Source organism: Plodia interpunctella, chromosome 26, assembly GCF_027563975.2.
Source record: "Plodia interpunctella isolate USDA-ARS_2022_Savannah chromosome 26, ilPloInte3.2, whole genome shotgun sequence".
Taxonomy (NCBI): Eukaryota; Metazoa; Arthropoda; class Insecta; order Lepidoptera; family Pyralidae; genus Plodia; species Plodia interpunctella.
In genome coordinates this window covers 3,874,733-3,892,706 of record NC_071319.1, presented here as the reverse complement: position 1 = coordinate 3,892,706, position 17,974 = coordinate 3,874,733, and the positions used below count along the sequence as shown (strand labels likewise).

The 17,974-nt window shown below is 37.0% G+C and overlaps 2 protein-coding genes across 12 annotated transcripts in view; one reads left to right on the top strand and one right to left on the bottom strand.

Moving 5' to 3' along the window:
- The window catches only part of RyR (Ryanodine receptor), a 112,760-nt gene that overhangs the window by 30,465 nt on the left and 64,321 nt on the right, over nt 1-17,974 (bottom strand). For 8 of the 10 annotated variants that reach the window (XM_053764718.1, XM_053764723.1, XM_053764714.1 and 5 more), the window contains 16 exons: nt 17,626-17,643; nt 16,888-17,044; nt 16,148-16,473; nt 14,803-14,957; nt 14,013-14,190; nt 13,333-13,468; nt 7,139-7,263; nt 6,168-6,288; nt 5,429-5,618; nt 4,891-5,140; nt 4,386-4,530; nt 3,835-3,947; nt 3,192-3,263; nt 2,465-2,623; nt 1,542-1,653; nt 152-267 (listed from right to left, as the gene is read on the bottom strand). In XM_053764718.1, coding sequence (XP_053620693.1) covers nt 152-267; nt 1,542-1,653; nt 2,465-2,623; nt 3,192-3,263; nt 3,835-3,947; nt 4,386-4,530; nt 4,891-5,140; nt 5,429-5,618; nt 6,168-6,288; nt 7,139-7,263; nt 13,333-13,468; nt 14,013-14,190; nt 14,803-14,957; nt 16,148-16,473; nt 16,888-17,044; nt 17,626-17,643 — 2,373 coding nt within the window. The remainder of the gene's footprint in view (nt 1-151; nt 268-1,541; nt 1,654-2,464; nt 2,624-3,191; nt 3,264-3,834; nt 3,948-4,385; nt 4,531-4,890; nt 5,141-5,428; nt 5,619-6,167; nt 6,289-7,138; nt 7,264-13,332; nt 13,469-14,012; nt 14,191-14,802; nt 14,958-16,147; nt 16,474-16,887; nt 17,045-17,625; nt 17,644-17,974) is intronic. The other 2 variants (XM_053764720.1, XM_053764716.1) reach the window with 1 other exon arrangement.
- LOC128681108 (uncharacterized) lies at nt 8,134-12,767 on the top strand. Of its 2 annotated transcripts, none has more exons than XM_053764725.2 (6): nt 8,134-8,310; nt 8,387-9,697; nt 10,021-10,143; nt 10,608-10,752; nt 11,210-11,283; nt 12,356-12,767. In XM_053764725.2, the coding sequence occupies exons 1-6, from the start codon at nt 8,251-8,253 to the stop codon at nt 12,695-12,697; spliced, it is 2,055 nt and encodes a 684-aa protein (XP_053620700.1). In that variant the 5' UTR covers nt 8,134-8,250; the 3' UTR covers nt 12,698-12,767. The 2 variants fall into 2 exon arrangements, with proteins under 2 accessions (XP_053620700.1, XP_053620701.1); XM_053764726.1 differs by lacking the exon at nt 12,356-12,767 and adding an exon at nt 11,590-11,988 and having other exon boundaries at nt 8,137-8,310.

The window sequence follows — 17,974 nt, the reverse complement described above, 5'->3', positions numbered from 1 at the left end:
TCAGAAATTTCTTGAGAATTTCTAGGAACGTTTCCTGACAGTTGTAGTTGTAGTCTTAAAATCTTCAAAAACGCCACATAGCCAATCGTTACATTTTATATCTAGCCATCCCAAAATATAGGATACAATACGATTCTAAGCAAAAACTCACCATATGCAATCCAAAAAGCACTTTGCTCATAGCCACAATCCTCTCCACCGTATCGTCTATGATCTTCGCTTTGTTCTCTGCTGTTTCCACTGTGATGTTCGTCTTGCTTTTAGAACCTAGATAAGATACAAAATTATTTAATTTATCCCAATGGCATATAAAAGACTAGCTTCGACTTCGACTTTGCTTCTGTAGGGATAAAAATTGCCCTATGAGTATATGCTACTCCAGACCATAATCAACTCGAGTACCAAATTTCGAGTACGAAATTCATCCAAACTTTCGAATTATTAGCAGGACGGAATTCACCATATCCATATAAGATCACATGAATTCACCATATGTATATAAGATCACATGAATTCACCATATCCATATAAGATCACATGAATTCACCATATCCATATAAGATCACATGAATTCACCATATCCATATAAGATCACATGAATTCACCATATGTATATAAGATCACATGAATTCACCATATGCATATAAGATCACATGAATTCACCATATCCATATAAGATCACATGAATTCACCATATCCATATAAGATCACATGAATTCACCATGTCAATATAAGATCACATGAATTCACCATATGTATATAAGATCACATGAATTCACCATATGCATATAAGATCACATGAATTCACCATATCCATATAAGATCACATGAATTCACCATATCCATATAAGATCACATGAATTCACCATATGCATATAAGATCACATGAATTCACCATATCCATATAAGATCACATGAATTCACCATATGCATATAAGATCACATGAATTCACCATATCCATATGAGATCACATGAATTCACCATATCCATATAAGATCACATGAATTCACCATATGCATATAAGATCACATGAATTCACCATATGCATATAAGATCACATGAATTCACCATATGCATATAAGATCACATGAATTCACCATATGCATAAAAGATCACATGAATTCACCATATGCATATAAGATCACATGAATTCACCATATGCATAAAAGATCACATGAATTCACCATATGCATATAAGATCACATGAATTCACCATATGCATAAAAGATCTCATGAATTCACCATATCCATATAAGATCACATGAATTCACCATATGCATAAAAGATCACATGAATTCACCATATGCATATAAGATCACATGAATTCACCATATGCATAAAAGATCTCATGAATTCACCATATCCATATAAGATCACATGAAAATATAAATTTTAAAGTTGTTTTCGAAAATAAAACCAAGAAAAAAATATTTTTAGCAACTCAAGGGTAAATCAAGTTAAATAAATGGTGTCAATAATAAGTAATATAAAAACGTGGGACAAATATATAAAAAAATTGTATTACGTTCAGTATACTTACCTAACTTGCTGTACAAGTAGTGCTGCCAAGACATTTCGTCCGCGGGGTCGATTTTGTCGGGCAGAGTGAGTTGCGTTTTGGCAAATTCAGACACGTCTTGTTCCGACATTTTCTGAAAATGGATTCGGTTAATGAGTCTAAACTTTAGGGATGTTTTTGATCACGAATTAAAAGGTATGAAAAAAATGTGAAAGTTTGTAGCAAGTATCATGATTAGAATAGATGACCTAAACTGACTGGAGGCCGTCTACTTCGGATCGAGGGAATAGTTTCTTATAGAACGATGCAGGCAAACAGGCATGCGGCCGACTTGATGGTAAGTGGTCACCACAGTCTATCAACGCCTGCAACACCGGGTTGTCACACGCACGTTGCCTACTTTGTGTCCTAGGATCTTTTGCCACAGTATCCTGTAATCACACTGTCTCTCTCACCTTCATACCGGAACACAACAATGCAATTTTGGTGGCAGAAATAGATGAGAGTGAGGTACTGCAGACGACCTTTGTACCGAGGTCTACAAATCTATACTATTATTATAAAGAGGTAAGCATTTGTGATTTTGTGAGTTTGTATGTTAGAGGCAGGTAATCTCCGAAACTACCAAACCGATTCAAAAATTCTTCACCATTAGAAAGTTACATTATCAAAGATTGCTATAGGCTATATTTCATCTCAAAATTTCCACGGGAGCGAAGCCCCGGGCAACATCTAGTATAAAAAAAGGCTCTTTCACTATCATATCGTTTTACATCTTACTTAGTCTGTACACATGTATGCTGAGTCAGTTGAATTTTATCGCGAGAGTCTTGTTTTCTTCTTTATTGTAGCCGTTAGATTTTCAAATTCGTCATCTGTGTGTACACAGGTCTGTCTGATAAAATATTAGTGAAATAAAAGTGCTATGAGTAATGTCAACATACTTTGAGGAACCTGTCCTTGCAATGCTGCACCAGCTCCTGTTCTCTGCCCGCGAACAGGTTGAGGCCGACCGGCAACAGCCTCTTGAGGCAGGCCACCATTAACGAAGCTTGCACTTCCTTGTCTTTGTCGCGTTTCTTGTCGCGATGTTTCTTCTTTTTCTGCACATCATACCAAGATATGATATCTCAAGTTCACACTCGTCAACATGTTTAATTTATAAGTTTTAAAATGTTTGTGAATTGACGTCTATGAATGAAATTGCTGGTAATAAACAGATGCATCTAGACGACTTGAATAAAATCTGACACCAATTATAGTGTGTTTGCAAGTTTGGAATAAAATAACGTACTGAATGAATTCTTATATGTATTTGTTTTACCTAAATACGAACTCAATTTTGATAAACTTGGCATCGACTTCAACCCAAGCGGTAGGTACAAGCCAATACATGTTTGTCTCTAGGATTAAACCTGCTCATTGTTTTATTTCACGGTTTTGAGTGTTACAAATATTGAAGTCTGTTTAATTATTTTGGAAAAAGTATGTTTAAATAGTTATTTCACCCTTTTCAGTGTTTAAACGGGAACATTCCTGTCCAATAGTATGTGACAACATAGGACAACAGAAATCAAGCAGAATTTGGCGAGGATAAAGCTAATTATGAGGACCATAATTAGCTTTATCCTGGAATTCTGCTTGATTTCTGTTCGAAACAATTGTACTGACCTTTCCACCGCCCTGTGGGGCCCCATCGACGACTGTGGTCACTCTTCTCGTAGCAGTCGGCATGATCAGCACCTAGCGATACACGTGAGAGTGAGACAGTGGTATGTTGATGAGGTAGGGCTAGCAGTGGAACAACACCAAACAAAGACCAATAAACTATACAGACAACGAACAAGTGTAACCAAATGAGATGGAAGATTTCTTCACAACTCGTCGGAGCGGGCAGATTGGACCGGGCATGTGATGAGGGACAAAGTCAGCGCTCTGTCTCGTTTCTTCTCATGTATTTTCAATAAGCACATCTCTTTTTTGTATGAGTGAAATGGATGACGGGTTCTATAGCCCTCTATGTGTACAGTGCCAAAGCTGCTGACAAGTAAGATATATAGACCTATGAAAAACTTGTAATTTGGTTCAGAATCATGGATTCATATTGATAAAAATATTTTTGCTATTCCGTAAAAACTTATATTTATATGCATCAATTGATGTATTTCACATCAATAGATTTTTTAAAGGGCTTTATCTATACTCTATTAATTTACTCTAATTATCTACCCTCTAAAAGCCTATTCCAAATGAAAAATAAGAAAATACCCTCAATAAATACTGCTATGTGTATATTATGTGCATGGGTATTTACCATGTTGTCGATCTCGTTTGCCGATATGAAGTTCTGCTCCTCTTTGAGGAAGTACTGACTCTTGGACCAGATGTTGAATATCTCGGCCACGTGGTTGTATAATTCTTCCGCCTCTGTGGAAGAAGATCGATGTTATAAATCACTAATTTGGTCTTAAAACTCCGTGACGTAATGGTTACCACGTCCGTCCGCACTTGTACATTATGGACACTAAGTAAACAGATTTGATTCATTTACTTCGTCCCTACAGTAGAATTTCGAACGTTTTAATGAAGGGAAATTCATAAATCGATTGAAAGTAAGACGCAGAAACTAAACATATCGCGGTGTGGTTGTCGTTGCGTCACAATGGCGCACTGTGATTGGTCAGCTTACTACGAATCGACGCGATACGCACACAGATCATTGGCGTGCAACAATGTTCTAACAACTAGGTATGCCGAAGAACGTGCGACTGGAGGAAAAATGTAGGAAAGCGGGCTATGGGCTCCGACGCTCAACGGCCGCGGAGGAAATCGTGAAAACGCTCAGATAAGAGAGAATATGAATACCTGGCACATTGTTCCTCAGCCAATGATTTCTCTGCAGGTCGACGTACTTGATAAGCAGCGGGTAGAATGAGTAGATGTCTCGCACCAACAGTTGCCAGTCTTCCTGGATTTGCGACTCCACTTGCGAGGTGTCGTCCGTTGATGACTGTTCAACAACGTACAGACATTATTATCAATCAACCCTCGAGCATTTTTTGATGACCTTGCTATATACATACTATGTATTGCTGGAAGTTGCATGTACAAAATAATGGTGAATAAAGTTTATTTTCTACTAGCTTTCGCCCACGGCTTCGCCCGCGTTAATTTCTTGCGTCCACTTATAGTGCAGTTAACGATAGCTCTAACAGTCACGACCAGGTTCCAAGTTTGTCGTAGCCGTCGTCCAACGTCGTCGTACGTCACAGCAAGTCCAAGGTGGCCTACCAACTTTCCACTGTAGATCACACCGATATTTTTCTTTAAATTAGTCTTTACAAAGTCACCTTTTAAATTACATACATACCTTAATAAATCCTCTCAAGCTCTCCTCCTTATGGAACATAGTATCGGTTCTCTTTCTCACTCTCTCAGCAAGAGGCAAAAAGGAGTCTCTCAGCAGCTCCTCGGAGCTGTTGATGATAATCTGCTGTGTGTATGTTGCGATTCGGGTCATCCACGGCGCATTTTCGTTGCCGATGTTTTTCTTGATCAACTTGAGGACGTTTTTTAGAAGCTGGTTCATGTGTTCCGCTGTCACCATTGTTACGTGGTTACTGGGGATGAGATTGATCGAATCAGATTCAGAAGAAAAAAAAAAGTTTTTGAAATATTTTCCCAATCTCCACTAAATTACAGTATCTCAGTAAAATCCTAATCCTAATTTTCTAACCAATATTATAAATGTGAAAGTAAGTAAACCTAAACCTAAGTTTGTTTGCTTGTTTATTTGTTTGTCAGCTTACTCCATGTGGATACCTTTCATCCCGGAAAAATTACTGCTCCCGTGGGAACAAAAGACGGGCGGATCGGCGGGTAAAATGAAATAAAAAATCGACCATTACCCAGCAGTAGGGGTAACGTTGTCCGGCCCCTGCGCCCACCAGAAGGGCAAGTAAGAGCAGAGTAAGGGCAACACCACGTCGATGATGTGGGGTGCTTCGCTGTACGTCTTATCCGATTCCACGAACTGGTCCACCTCGCCTAATATAGTCTCCAGGGTGGGCATAGACTGTTCCATTTTTGCCATTATATCTGTAATTATAAACATCGATTGAATTTCCATTCAATTGATTGTTGGTAACGAGTGACTTCGCTCGGGTAAAACCATAATAAATTATAATATTTAAAACTTTCTCTTAGATCAATTTATTAAAAAACCCTAACATAGTTTTAAATATCTGAGCATACATAGAGAAAGACAGAGGGAAACGACCTTGTTTTATACTGTGTAGTGATAACTATATTATAAATACAAAAAAAATATCTATACTTTAATTAATATTATGTAGATATGTCATGGCCTGTCTATCACTCTTTCACAATCTTTGGAGAGATTTTGATGAAATGTGGCTTAGATATAGTTAAAGAATCAAGGCCAAACATAGGCTACCTTGTTTTTGGGACGGGTGAAACTAAATAAAAGCTCGTAAAAACTTGTTTCTAACATTTTAATATTGACCATCCGCTATATAACTATGAAAACCTCATCAAACTCCATCCAGTAGGTTTTACATGATGCGCAAACAAACATACATACAGACAAATATATGTGTAATTGATTAGAAAGAAATAACATATAACCTTGGGCCTCCAAGGAATGATCAGCAATCCTGTTCAGCAATGAGAACTGATTGTGTTTGTTCAGATGTGGCTCCAAGAACGCCACAGGGAACGTGGAACTGAACGCGCCGAGGCAGGAACCCTGGATAGACAGACCGACAATCTTATAACATACTAGCGGCCAGCCCTGGCTCGGGTATAACCTTCATATAAAAAGTAGCCATGTCATTCTGGAAATTTTCGACTATCTATGTGACAAATTCCATCAAAATCGGCCCAGTAGTTTTTCAGTTTATTCATTACAACAAAAAACAAAAATACAAAATTTTCTATTTATAATATTAATATAATTTCCACCCAAAGATTGCCTGGAAGAAATTGCATTTGCAATAAGTCGGCCTTTGCGGTCATTTATGTTTAAATGCTTCAGTGTAACTTATGACTTCTTTGTAAATGGTGGACCTATTTTAGGACGTAATCCACACAATATAATATGGCTCATATCTTAAGTTTGCATATCCGTGGATGGTGAAACATGTAGAACTAACTTCTTTTTTTAACACCAACATTATAAAAAAATGTTTTACATTATAAACTCATGTTTTTGCAAATAAATAATCTTTGTCTATCTTTTGATGGTGAATGACTGCGAGCTCCGTGTGATTACGCTCACCACTCTCATCTGAGCGTGTCCCCGGTTTCTTCCTTGGCCGTTGAGCGTTGGAGCCCAGTTTCTGCTTTTCTACTTATTCGTCTCCACATTGCACGGTCGTCAGCATCGCTAGTTGTCAGACCATTGGCACACATATCATCCTTGACGACATTAAGCCAGCATTTTTTGGGTTTGCCCATTCTGCCAGGCCCAGGTTGTTCACCAATCGTCTATGGTTTTCTCCGTCTGTATTAGCGAGCCAAGTCTTATCTGACTGACGAAAATACATTTCACGTCGATAAGTGTGGTGATGCCATTAGATTCTCAAAGATAAACATACCAAAGCCGGTTTATTCCTCTCAATTTCCGTCTTCAGATATTTCCTCTCGTGTGTAAGAGCCGCGTCGGTGCCGAGAGCATACAGCGAACCCAGCATCTTGTATGAAGCCACTTGGATTTCGTCCACTGAAAAAAGAAAGATACCTAGTTATTACAAAAATGTCTGTAACTTCTAATATTTTAGTTCTCCATAGTTAGGCATTTATGGTGAGAATTGGATATATATTTTTTTACGAAAATGACACAAACTTTTAGTTGACACATCTTATTACATTCAATGCGTGACACAAAAATCATGTCCGTGCAGTAAACCATTGAGGAGTCCCCTCGTCGGAAGCCGGGTGCACCAATCAAGGCATGCTTGTCTTGTTTGTAATAATGCATTGTCATCCATAGAAAACGTATGTACAAAATTTCAATTCTGACGGTTAAAGATATCTGCTGCTTCAAAATTGAGTTTCAAGATTCCACCCGAGACATACTGAGATAGTTACATTGCAAGTTAAATAAAAGTTTGTAAAATGCATCTAATTGGAAAAAATTATAGAAACCTATTCAATGGTTTCTATAATAAATCGGTAAAAATTAATCGATTAGAAAGTGATTTTATATTGGCGCCATTTTTGTTGACACCTGCAAAAATATATGTAAATGTTGAAAACTTGAGTAAGTTAATCACTCGAACTTTTCGTTTCTCCCGTAGATCTGGTGTGTACGAGGCGACTAAGGGACACATTCCTCAACTGCTGATAGGCAAGAATAGCATCTCCAAAGAGAGTTGAGGATCATATTTATAAAATTTTATGGTAATGGATTTTTTATGCGAACCCTGTGCTTCGGAGCATCATAGTTCCGAATGTAAACAGCGAAAACAGACTATGTTCAGGCTACGATGAAAACTACATAGAAATATTACGTAGTAAACTAGAATTCAATGCTCATTTTTATAGTATTGCAAAAGAGTTATAAAAATAATAATATTTTCACTAAGCCATAAATTTTGAAAACAAATAGGAACCTAGATTTTATTACTGCATATAAAATTGACGTTCTGTATATTGTTATATCTGTTATTTCACATTCATAACTTTGTTCTTAAATGTACTAAATTAAATGTCAGCCCATTGGATTTTGATCTCTGCCCTCTTCACAATAACTTATGTTGATTCCTTGGTAATAGAAATGAGAAGTAAGCTTTATACATATAATTTTTACCAATTTTTAATTTCATTTTTGTTTCCGATTTTAGCTACAAATAGAAACAATAAATCATGGACAGATTTTACCCCAGAAATCAGTGCCAAATGTGTCTCAGAAACTACTGCGGAACGACAATGATATCGATGTCATAAAGAATATATCAAGGGTAAATAATGCGTTACAAGAATTAATAAAAAACTATGAACATTTGCAAAAAATATACAAGGCAGAGAGTATAGAATCAAACGACTATTCAACAGATTCCGAAATGGATGAGCGTTTTAAATCTGATAAACACAAAAAGAAAAACAGATCTAAAAATGATGTGACGTCGCCAAAGACGTCTGCGTATGCGTTTCCTGCAACGCAACTTATAGGATTTGATAACTCAGAAGAATTACATAAACATAGTGCAAGCAATGATGACACAAAAAGTATAGGATCAGAATCAGTCGAGATCAATGTTAAACAAAGAATTCCAAAGATTGAACATCTCCAAGCTCCTCCAGCACCACAGAAAAAAGTTATAACTTACAAATTCGAAGATAGCGATTCCGAAACACGTGAAAGTGTGAATGAACGACAAAAGACTCCTGTTGCCAGAGAGACGACTAAGAAAGCGCCAGAGATTATTTTTGTCAATATGCATAAATCTGATACGAAACCTAAAGAACCACAAATAATGGAGTCAATAGCTTCGAAACCAAATACTCGTTATAAGAAAATAAAACACAGGGGCGAACTGAGAACCACTCCCGAAGGCGATCTTTCGTTTTCAGCTATTGTTAAAAGCCAACAAAGAAACAGCAGTGACAATGAAGTGGGACAGTTGGAATCTGAAACTAAACCCGTACTTTGGAATCAGATCACGGACACTCATCAAAATCGCGACCCGAACTTTAGAACGCAATACGTAGCCCGTTTGAAGAGTACTAAATATAATAGAGATAACTTTGTTAATAACATCACAGACACTCAAAATGACGAAATATTTAAGACTAGATTGAGACTAGTCAGCAAGGAAAAAAAACCAAGAAGAGAGTTCAGTTCAGATTACCAGACGAGTACTGTTACTTTAAGAGACAATGAGTTAAATATACAGACCAAAACTTTTGCGACGAGCAACCAGCCGAACAGAATTCCTGTTAAGCAAGAAGATTATGGTCCTCCTGTCGTAGATCAAGTTAAAGACGAGACGTGGGGAAAAATTACAAGCATTCGTATAAAAAAGCTCGAACCTAAAGTAAGAGCTGAAATGGAAAAAAAACAAGACGAAGTTAATATGAGGCCAGATAGAATAAGTTACACAGTGCGCAATATCGACTCCAATAAAGAACTAAATGAAGATAAACGCGCGAAGGTAAATTCATTTTTATTTTTGCAATACACGCAAGATACGCATATTTCATGTTAAAACGGATTATCATGGAGATAAAACGTTTACCTAGATCAACTTTAATAGTAAAATACAAACAAAAATCGATACGACATTAGAATATTATTAGCCTACGACTTATTGAAAAGCGACGCAATGCTAACAATGGTAACGCTTTTGTCAGTTGTTTTTGAGCAGCGGTGATCACTTATCAGGTGACCCGATTACTCGTTTGTCACACTATTACATGAAACACCTGGTTTTTATGCTGAAATTCCTACGTCATTATAATTGCTAATTTATTTAAGGATTCAGACGCAGAGTCAGATGCAGAGGAGAGGGAAATCAATAAAGAGATGTTCAAGACGAAGATACTGCGCAAAGCGTACGGGGATGCCTGCTCTAAAGTAGTGGTGAAAAAATGTCATAAGGTAAAGAAAATGGTACATTATAAATAGGTTATGTTTTGATCGTTTTTATACATCGATATTATTTTTAGACAATAGGCCAATTTTAAAAAAAATAATAAGCGGTTCACGTTTTTTATTTGAAACCAAGCTGAAATTATTGAAAGAGCATAAGGCCTGCCACGAAACGCACAAGCACGTAGCACATTACTAACGTCCACATGCTGTCTCTTTTCCCCACATCGTGTACGTATCGTGTTAAAAAAAAAGAGAACAGATGTTAAGTACAGAATCTGTCGTCGCTAAATTACTGAATTACCTTACTATACATTGTAAATATATACATTGAAAAAAGCAATAAAATAATTGAATTGAATCAGGCAAGCACTGATTAGTGCGTGTCCATGAATTTCTAGTTAACACTCGCACACACACCAATCAAAATGCAAACCGTAGTGCCAGAAATTTAGCTAAATAAAATATTGCAGGCGTGCAAGTCGGTACTGAAGAGAGTATGTATAAGCAGCAGTTGCAAATCATCGTTCAAGGACAGCTTCAAGAAGCACGCGAAGACGGGCTGCATAAGCGAGTTTGCCAATGACACAGCATCGTCGGCAGGAAAAAGATCCGGAAGTAATTTTGTTATATATATATATATATATCTTTGAGAGTACCACGCACGGTTTTCGGCATTCCTAGTTGTCAGACCATTGGCAACTGATGCCGACAACCGTGCGAACAGTTGTAAACAGTTTCAGTGTTTTCTACATTTTCTTCTCACAGTCACTTCACACGGTCTTCGCATCCCTAAGGTACGGTCTGATTACTAATAATCAGACCGTTGGCACACATGTCGCCAAATTAAAAAGTAAGAAAGGTCCGACGCTCTACGACAGAAGAAACCTGGAAAACCGGGAGACTGAAACTGTTTATATGTATCATCATACCACCAGCCACCACTTATAAACCAACTATAAACAACATTTGGTGCCATCTAGCATTATTAAAACCACCTCACTGGCCTATACCATGATGGCCGATATATACAATTTATCATTTACTATGCATAATAAAAAAAACTTTTTTTCAGCTGAACACATTTCCATCAACAAAGACGATTTCTTCGCAGCCGCGTGTTGGCCGCTGCTGAACCCAATAGAAAAGGTTAGTTATTTTAATATTGTAGTTTTCCACAAATTTTACATACGCTAGGTATGGTTGTAAGAATAATAAGTCTTAAATTATTGTTTTTCGGGATTCACAATGTGTTATTTAGGTCGTCTAAGTTCAACTAAGTCGGTCGACTAAGACCAAGGGCCCGATTCTCACGCAATCCAAGTTACGTTTTTCGAAAATTTAAGCAAACTCACAATCGATAAATGTAATTTTATCAATACGTTCGGTACAAAAATTAGAGAAACGAACTTTGATTGCGCGAGAATCGCGCTCGAAATCTCTTGAAAATTGCAGATAAAAGTACCAAGACAGTCGACTTTGAACGAATCGACTTTACAACTCGATGAACAACTGAACATATTGCGTGACCGTTACGAGAAGGCTTGTGCCAAGTCCTCGGCTACCAAATGTAACGCCGCCTGCGATTATGCCTCTACACAAAGCTGTAAGGACAAAGACTGTCCGAAAAAGAGGAAAAGAAGTCTACAGAAGAACTGCAAAAGCGAATGCCGCGAGGCGTACAGAGTTTATAGGAAAAAGTCGAAATCATCAACTTCGTCATCATCGAGTAGTGACGACGATGACGAATGAAACGTAGCCTCTTTACATTTTACTTTCACATTTTAATGAATCTTATAATGAAACAGTTTGTTGCAAATTTATGTTGCGTTAAATAAATTTAATTCTTTATAACTTGGCACAGTTTCATTTGGTAGCTCCTTAGTCTAGTCCAGACATTTGTCTTGTTGTCTGTCCTTCCGCGAAAGAAGTCCAGCGGCAACATGAGGAACTATCGATAACAGATCGGCCATTTTGTTGTTGTCAGTGACTGTAGCGCCAAGTCTGCGGGATTTAAACCTTTCCAAATTTTCTTCTTAACTTTTATCCCATTATTTAATAACGGAACAGCATGTTGATTACTTCAAACTAGGTTTCAAACAAAGGATATTTCTTTAATTTAAACACCGGAATCAACCGAACTTAATTCTAGAAGAAGACAACATTCCATTCTCCGATTTTAAAAGTTTCTGCCAAGGAATAAGTTAAGCTTTCTTTTCAGCCGGAAAGGAAGAGCTTGACTTATCCTGCAGAGGGAGAAGTGAATGGAGTAAATGAAATGTTAGTACTGCGCAGCAAACTCGAAAAAACTTGTGGGTCAAGAGCGAGGCAAAAGTGTAAGAACGCCTGCGCGTACGCACTTGCTCACACATGCGAATTTTTCCGTTGTCCCAAACGACGTGTGAAATTGACTAAACGGAGGTGTAAAGATGTTTGCAACTTTGAGTATCGATCTTGCAAGTCTAAATCTAAGTCTGAGAAATCTAAGTCATGTCGTAGTAAATCGAAAAGTAAGTCGGAGAGTAGTTGCAGTAGTAGTTCGAGTAGTAGCAGTTGTTCTTAATAGTGGCGTGCAAAAAGTGACATTCTGTTAATGTAATCCCCTAATTCATTCAACTCATTCATTCAATCAGGGTTATATGATTTTGAAAATGGTTAATTGTTACTTCTAATGATACCAGTAAAAAGTTGCCAATATATTAGTTAAAAATCTATCACGTCTCAACAACACAGATCTAAAACGAATATATGTGTGTATTTTTGAATTATATTTCTGTTATTTGTTTGCGTTGTTGTACTATGTAAATAAAGGAACGTAATTAATATTATATTATAACAAAGATACACGTTTTTATATAAAGAAAATAAAAATAATAAACAATAATAGCAATACTAAATGTCGGAATAAAAATACGAATATATTAAAATTTTAATTTGAATTCATGAATTCCTCGATGCTTTACTTACTATTTTTAATTTATTGTATCCCAACTAATATTCTAAATGCTGAAAGTAAGTTTGTTTGTTTGTTACCTCTTCACGCATTATTTACTGGACGGATTGTTATGAAATTTGGTACACGGGTAGAAAATAACCTGGAATAACACATAGGTTACTTTTTATCCCGAAATTCCTTCGTGAGCGAAGTCCCGAGGCGCAGCTAGTTCCAAATAAACAAGAATAAGATGCACAACTTACGTAGCAGATCTGCGCCATACTCGCAATTGGCCAGATGGTCGAACTTGGCCGTGAGTATTGGTAGTAGCACTCCGTTGATGTATCCCAGTGATGTCGACGTCTTCAGATGTGTGCCTCGCAGGTGCGCGTATTTACCCTGGATTATATTAAAGGCTGTAATGCTGGTAAAAACTGGGGAAGTGCGTATCGGAATAAATGATTTGAATTTGTCGAAATCGACCATAAAATATTCGTACTATCCTACTAATCCTATCCTGCTATCCTACTAATATTATAAATGTGTATGTTTGTTTCTCTTACACGCAAAATCTACTGGACCGATTGGTATGAAATTTTGTACACGGGAAGAATATAACCTGGAATAACATATAGGGTATTCGAAATTCTCACGGGAACGAACCCCGGTGCGCAGCAGCTAGTTATCTTTAAAAACGGCCAAAAATCAAGTTTATTGTATGGAATATGTATAAACATTTATTTTATTTCTTTATTCTGTTTTTGAAATACATCATCTGTTAAAATGTCTATTTGTCAAACTATCACATTTCATGAGATACAGCTTGGCGACAGACGGACAAACAGACGGAGTCTTAGTAATAATAGAGCGCCGTGTTACCCTTTGAGTATGAAAACTTAAAAATTACGTGTGAAGATTAAAGAGAATAATAATAAAAGCCAACCTCCTGTAAATTGAGAATAGTGTGTCCGAGGTCGTCAGCGACGTTGTTGAAGAACGTCAGCATTGAGGTGCGGATGAACTCCGGGCAGTTCTTCACCAGGGATTTGGCGTCGATGCCCTTCACCAGCACTTGGAGACAGCGGACTGTTATGCGCACGTCTGGACCGAATGCTGCCAACCTGATTATTAAAATAATAGTAGATTTATATATCAACATCGTAAATCGAAGTATTTTAAGCGAGGCTTATAGCATTCTAATAATCGTGGATGTACTCGTACGTGTGCGTAATATGTGTGGCTTTTTTCAATCATAGTGTCAAACTTTACTACAATGAGAAGTAAAATTAACTTTTTTTACAGTGCAATGTATGACAAAATAATTTATTGTCGTCAGAAAGTTCTTCTTCTAACACGTGTGTCACAAAATAATGTCCGGACAATAAACTTAACGAAAAATCCCTCATTATGAACCGATCCTGGCACCATCAAGTCACGCTTATCATAATAATGCATTGTCATGGGAACTGAAGCGATGATGTGGAAAAAATTCAACTCCGTAGGAAAAGTGGCAGTATGTGTAACTTATACATTTTTTTCATTTACCTCTTGTGTAATTTACGTATAATTTTGCAATTATTCCTGACTGACGTACCTGACATCAAAACGCAGCGTTGGATTAAGGTGATTTCTTGTGTGGAGATAGATTGTTGACACAGACTTTTTGTCCGCAGGCACATGTAGTCAGCAAAATAAAATTGCATCATAAACAAATGAATATATAGTAAACTTACCTGGATCTCAACAAACTGGCCAGCTTACAGAACAAGGCGGCGACCATTTCCTTCTCTTTCAAACTGGCCGCTCCCACGTTATTGGTCGCCGTAGCCACTGCTATGAAGTAGTTACGATGGGTCGAGAAGTACTTCTCCATGAGGGGAAGTACCACCTGCAGGAGAGATATGACTATATAAAGGGTGTCACAAAATACTTATATACATATGAGTTGGTAAGATATGGTACCTTTGGTAGATCCTTTATGACTTTTTATGAAGATACGATATAGATTTATTGATAAATAGTATCTCACCACTTTACCTGCCAAAAATACGAATATGCTCAGATGAGAGAGAGAGAGAGAGTATCTTGCCATTTCGTATGTATTTAGATATTTTGTAGCCTGTATAGTTGGTTTCATCATGGAACTGTTAATGATACTAGTGACAATGAAGGAATTTGAATACGTATGACAAAGCAGATATTTTTCAATATTGCAATATTCATAACACACTTCTACAGCACTACTTCCACCGGGAAATGGTAAAATGACTTTTACCGTTCCCCATCTCCAGAGCCATCTTCTGTAGACACTTGACTACAAATTAGCACAATGCTCGCTGTCAGCTCTTGTCAATACAAGAAAAGTGTGTCTATAGAAGACGTTTTAAAGCTCACTTTTCAATGAATTATGTTATAGGGTGGGAGCTGTGCGGTAGAAGTGCTCTATGACCTGTAGGGTCGTGTGTACCGCACAGTGCACCGCCCTAAACCAATAAAATTCCATCATTTTTGACAAATGAAAATCTATTTGGTGTTCGAAACTTAGCACAGCGTAGCAGAGCACTAGTCGAGTTCAGCGCCCTTAGTGTGTAATGTTATGTACCTAAAAAAACATGCGATGCAGAATATACAAATTCGAATATTTATAAGCATAATGAACTATGATTTGGCCCAAATATGATTTTAATATTTTATATTATTTTGGCATATTTTATATTAATAACTATATGTCCTAAATTGATGAATGTATAAGCTTTCGACATTTATTTTTTTGTGAATGAAAGCTAACTGTACTATGGTATGATAAGTTGTACCTTCTTGAAATATTTTACTTCCGACTTGCATTGCTTGAAATTCAACAAATTCAAAAATATATTGCATAAGTACACATAATAGAGCAGTACAGTCAAAAGACAAATTAGACAGAGAGGGAAGAACGAGAAACAAACTATAAGTCGAACACAAGTACATATGTTTAGATAAAAACGTAAATAGACATGACAGGGAAAATAGATACGTAAAAAGAGACAGCTCATTGAGTATATGTACCATAGACTGGAAAAACTTTAAAAAACTCACCTTAGAAAAGAACTTAATATCTCTCGTACTAGTTTTAAAACTGGTCCTTCTACTGAAAGTGGTGGACGGCTTCAACAGTTTCATATTGATAGTCGCTCTATCTATATACTGGATCAACTTCTCCAGCAAAGAGTAAGCGAATCTGAGCTCTATTGCCACGCCCGTAGTGGTCTGTTCCGTGTCACTCTGGGTCGCTTTGCTGGGCCTGTGCAGTTTGTAGCCCTGGTATTGGAGATATTTGAGAAATTCTTGAGAACGTTCTCGATCCTTCTTCTTCTCTTTGTCGGTTAAGAGGTCGTATGGCACTAGTTGGGGATGAATGCCACCTGTTAAGAAAAGTTATTATAAAGATTTCAGTTTTCATTATGTTCTATTTTATCGAGCGTGTTATTGCTAACACTGGTCTCAGATTTGACATGAGATACTACATTCAAGACTACCTAGCGCCATCTATGACGATAATAGAATATGACGTGAGGTTTAATTTCTGAATAAACGCTAATTCAAATTTATCTAGGAAACTTGTTGTTTTGTAAACTTAGACTTTTGTGTACGTTCAGTTTTGATTTAGGAATCTGTGAAATTATTTTCGCGCTACCGGGACGTTAAAAAAATAGCGAAACGATCGAGGTTCAATTGCGATGCGATCCAGCGAAAATTGCGAATGAGGACCAGTAAATCAAATAGTCAACCAGTGCGCAGTTTTACTCACAACTGGGAAATTATATAAGCAATAATACCTCCATTGGTTAGTAATTCTTCCTTCTTCTTCTTAGCCCAAATATCATGGGCGTTTTCAGCCAACCGCTCGGCCATGTTTTGCATCTCGCGGGAGAGTGTCAGGTTGGTCATGTCCACTGGATGTGGGTTGTAGTTGAAGGGTGTCGCAGAGTCAGTCTGTTTGTGGAAATAAATAAATAAGTTTTTTCCAAAAATGCCATTATTGACACAAGCTTTATTGATGTCAGAGAGAATTTATAGCATTCAATGTGTGACAAAATAAATAATGTCCGTGTTATTCAATAAGTAACAGAGGAAAGAAAAAAAATGTTTTATACATAAGCAGAAATCATATTTACGATCAACGTAAGCATTAGTCTAGGTGTACAAGAAATTATTGTTTTCGTTGTCAAGTATTTTTTCCACAAACCTAAGAAGTTTTTGTGGATGAACGACATACAATCTAAGCTTGCAACTAGACAACCAAGCAAGTATAAATCACCGAAGTTAACACAACAAGATTCTCGTTTGCAGTTATAAAAAATAAGTTTTCAAATAGATAAAAGTGTCGGTTGTATTACGTGGCTCATTTCCTCGATGCCTACGAAGAAATTTATCACGATAAAGTTCTCCACGGAAAAAAGAATATAACCATATCAAAAAAAACACACGAAGAAAGTAAAACTTTGTCCATCAACGTGATAAACAAAAACATTTTTAGATTCTACAGTCTATCTCCAAGGAGTAGACTAACTTACCACAACTTCAGGGGCGCGCTGTCGGGGGCGGGGTGCGGGGGATATGAAAACAACGGATATATTAATACGACCATGCTTCATAAGAATTACAATAAATTAGAGGACAAGCGGAATTAAATTACGATTTTTTTTTGGATAGGGAAAGATATTTTTAATAAAAATACCCATTATCAATGAAAAAGTAGACTAGTCACTATAGGCACGGGCTGAGTCGAGTCGCACTCGAATTGTAAACGATCTTCTATAGAACTGAAACTATAGTCTAAGAGATATAATCGTACGTGAATGACTAGTATTTTTCATTAATAATGTGCATTTCTCACGTGAGTTTAAATCGAATTGGAGAAAG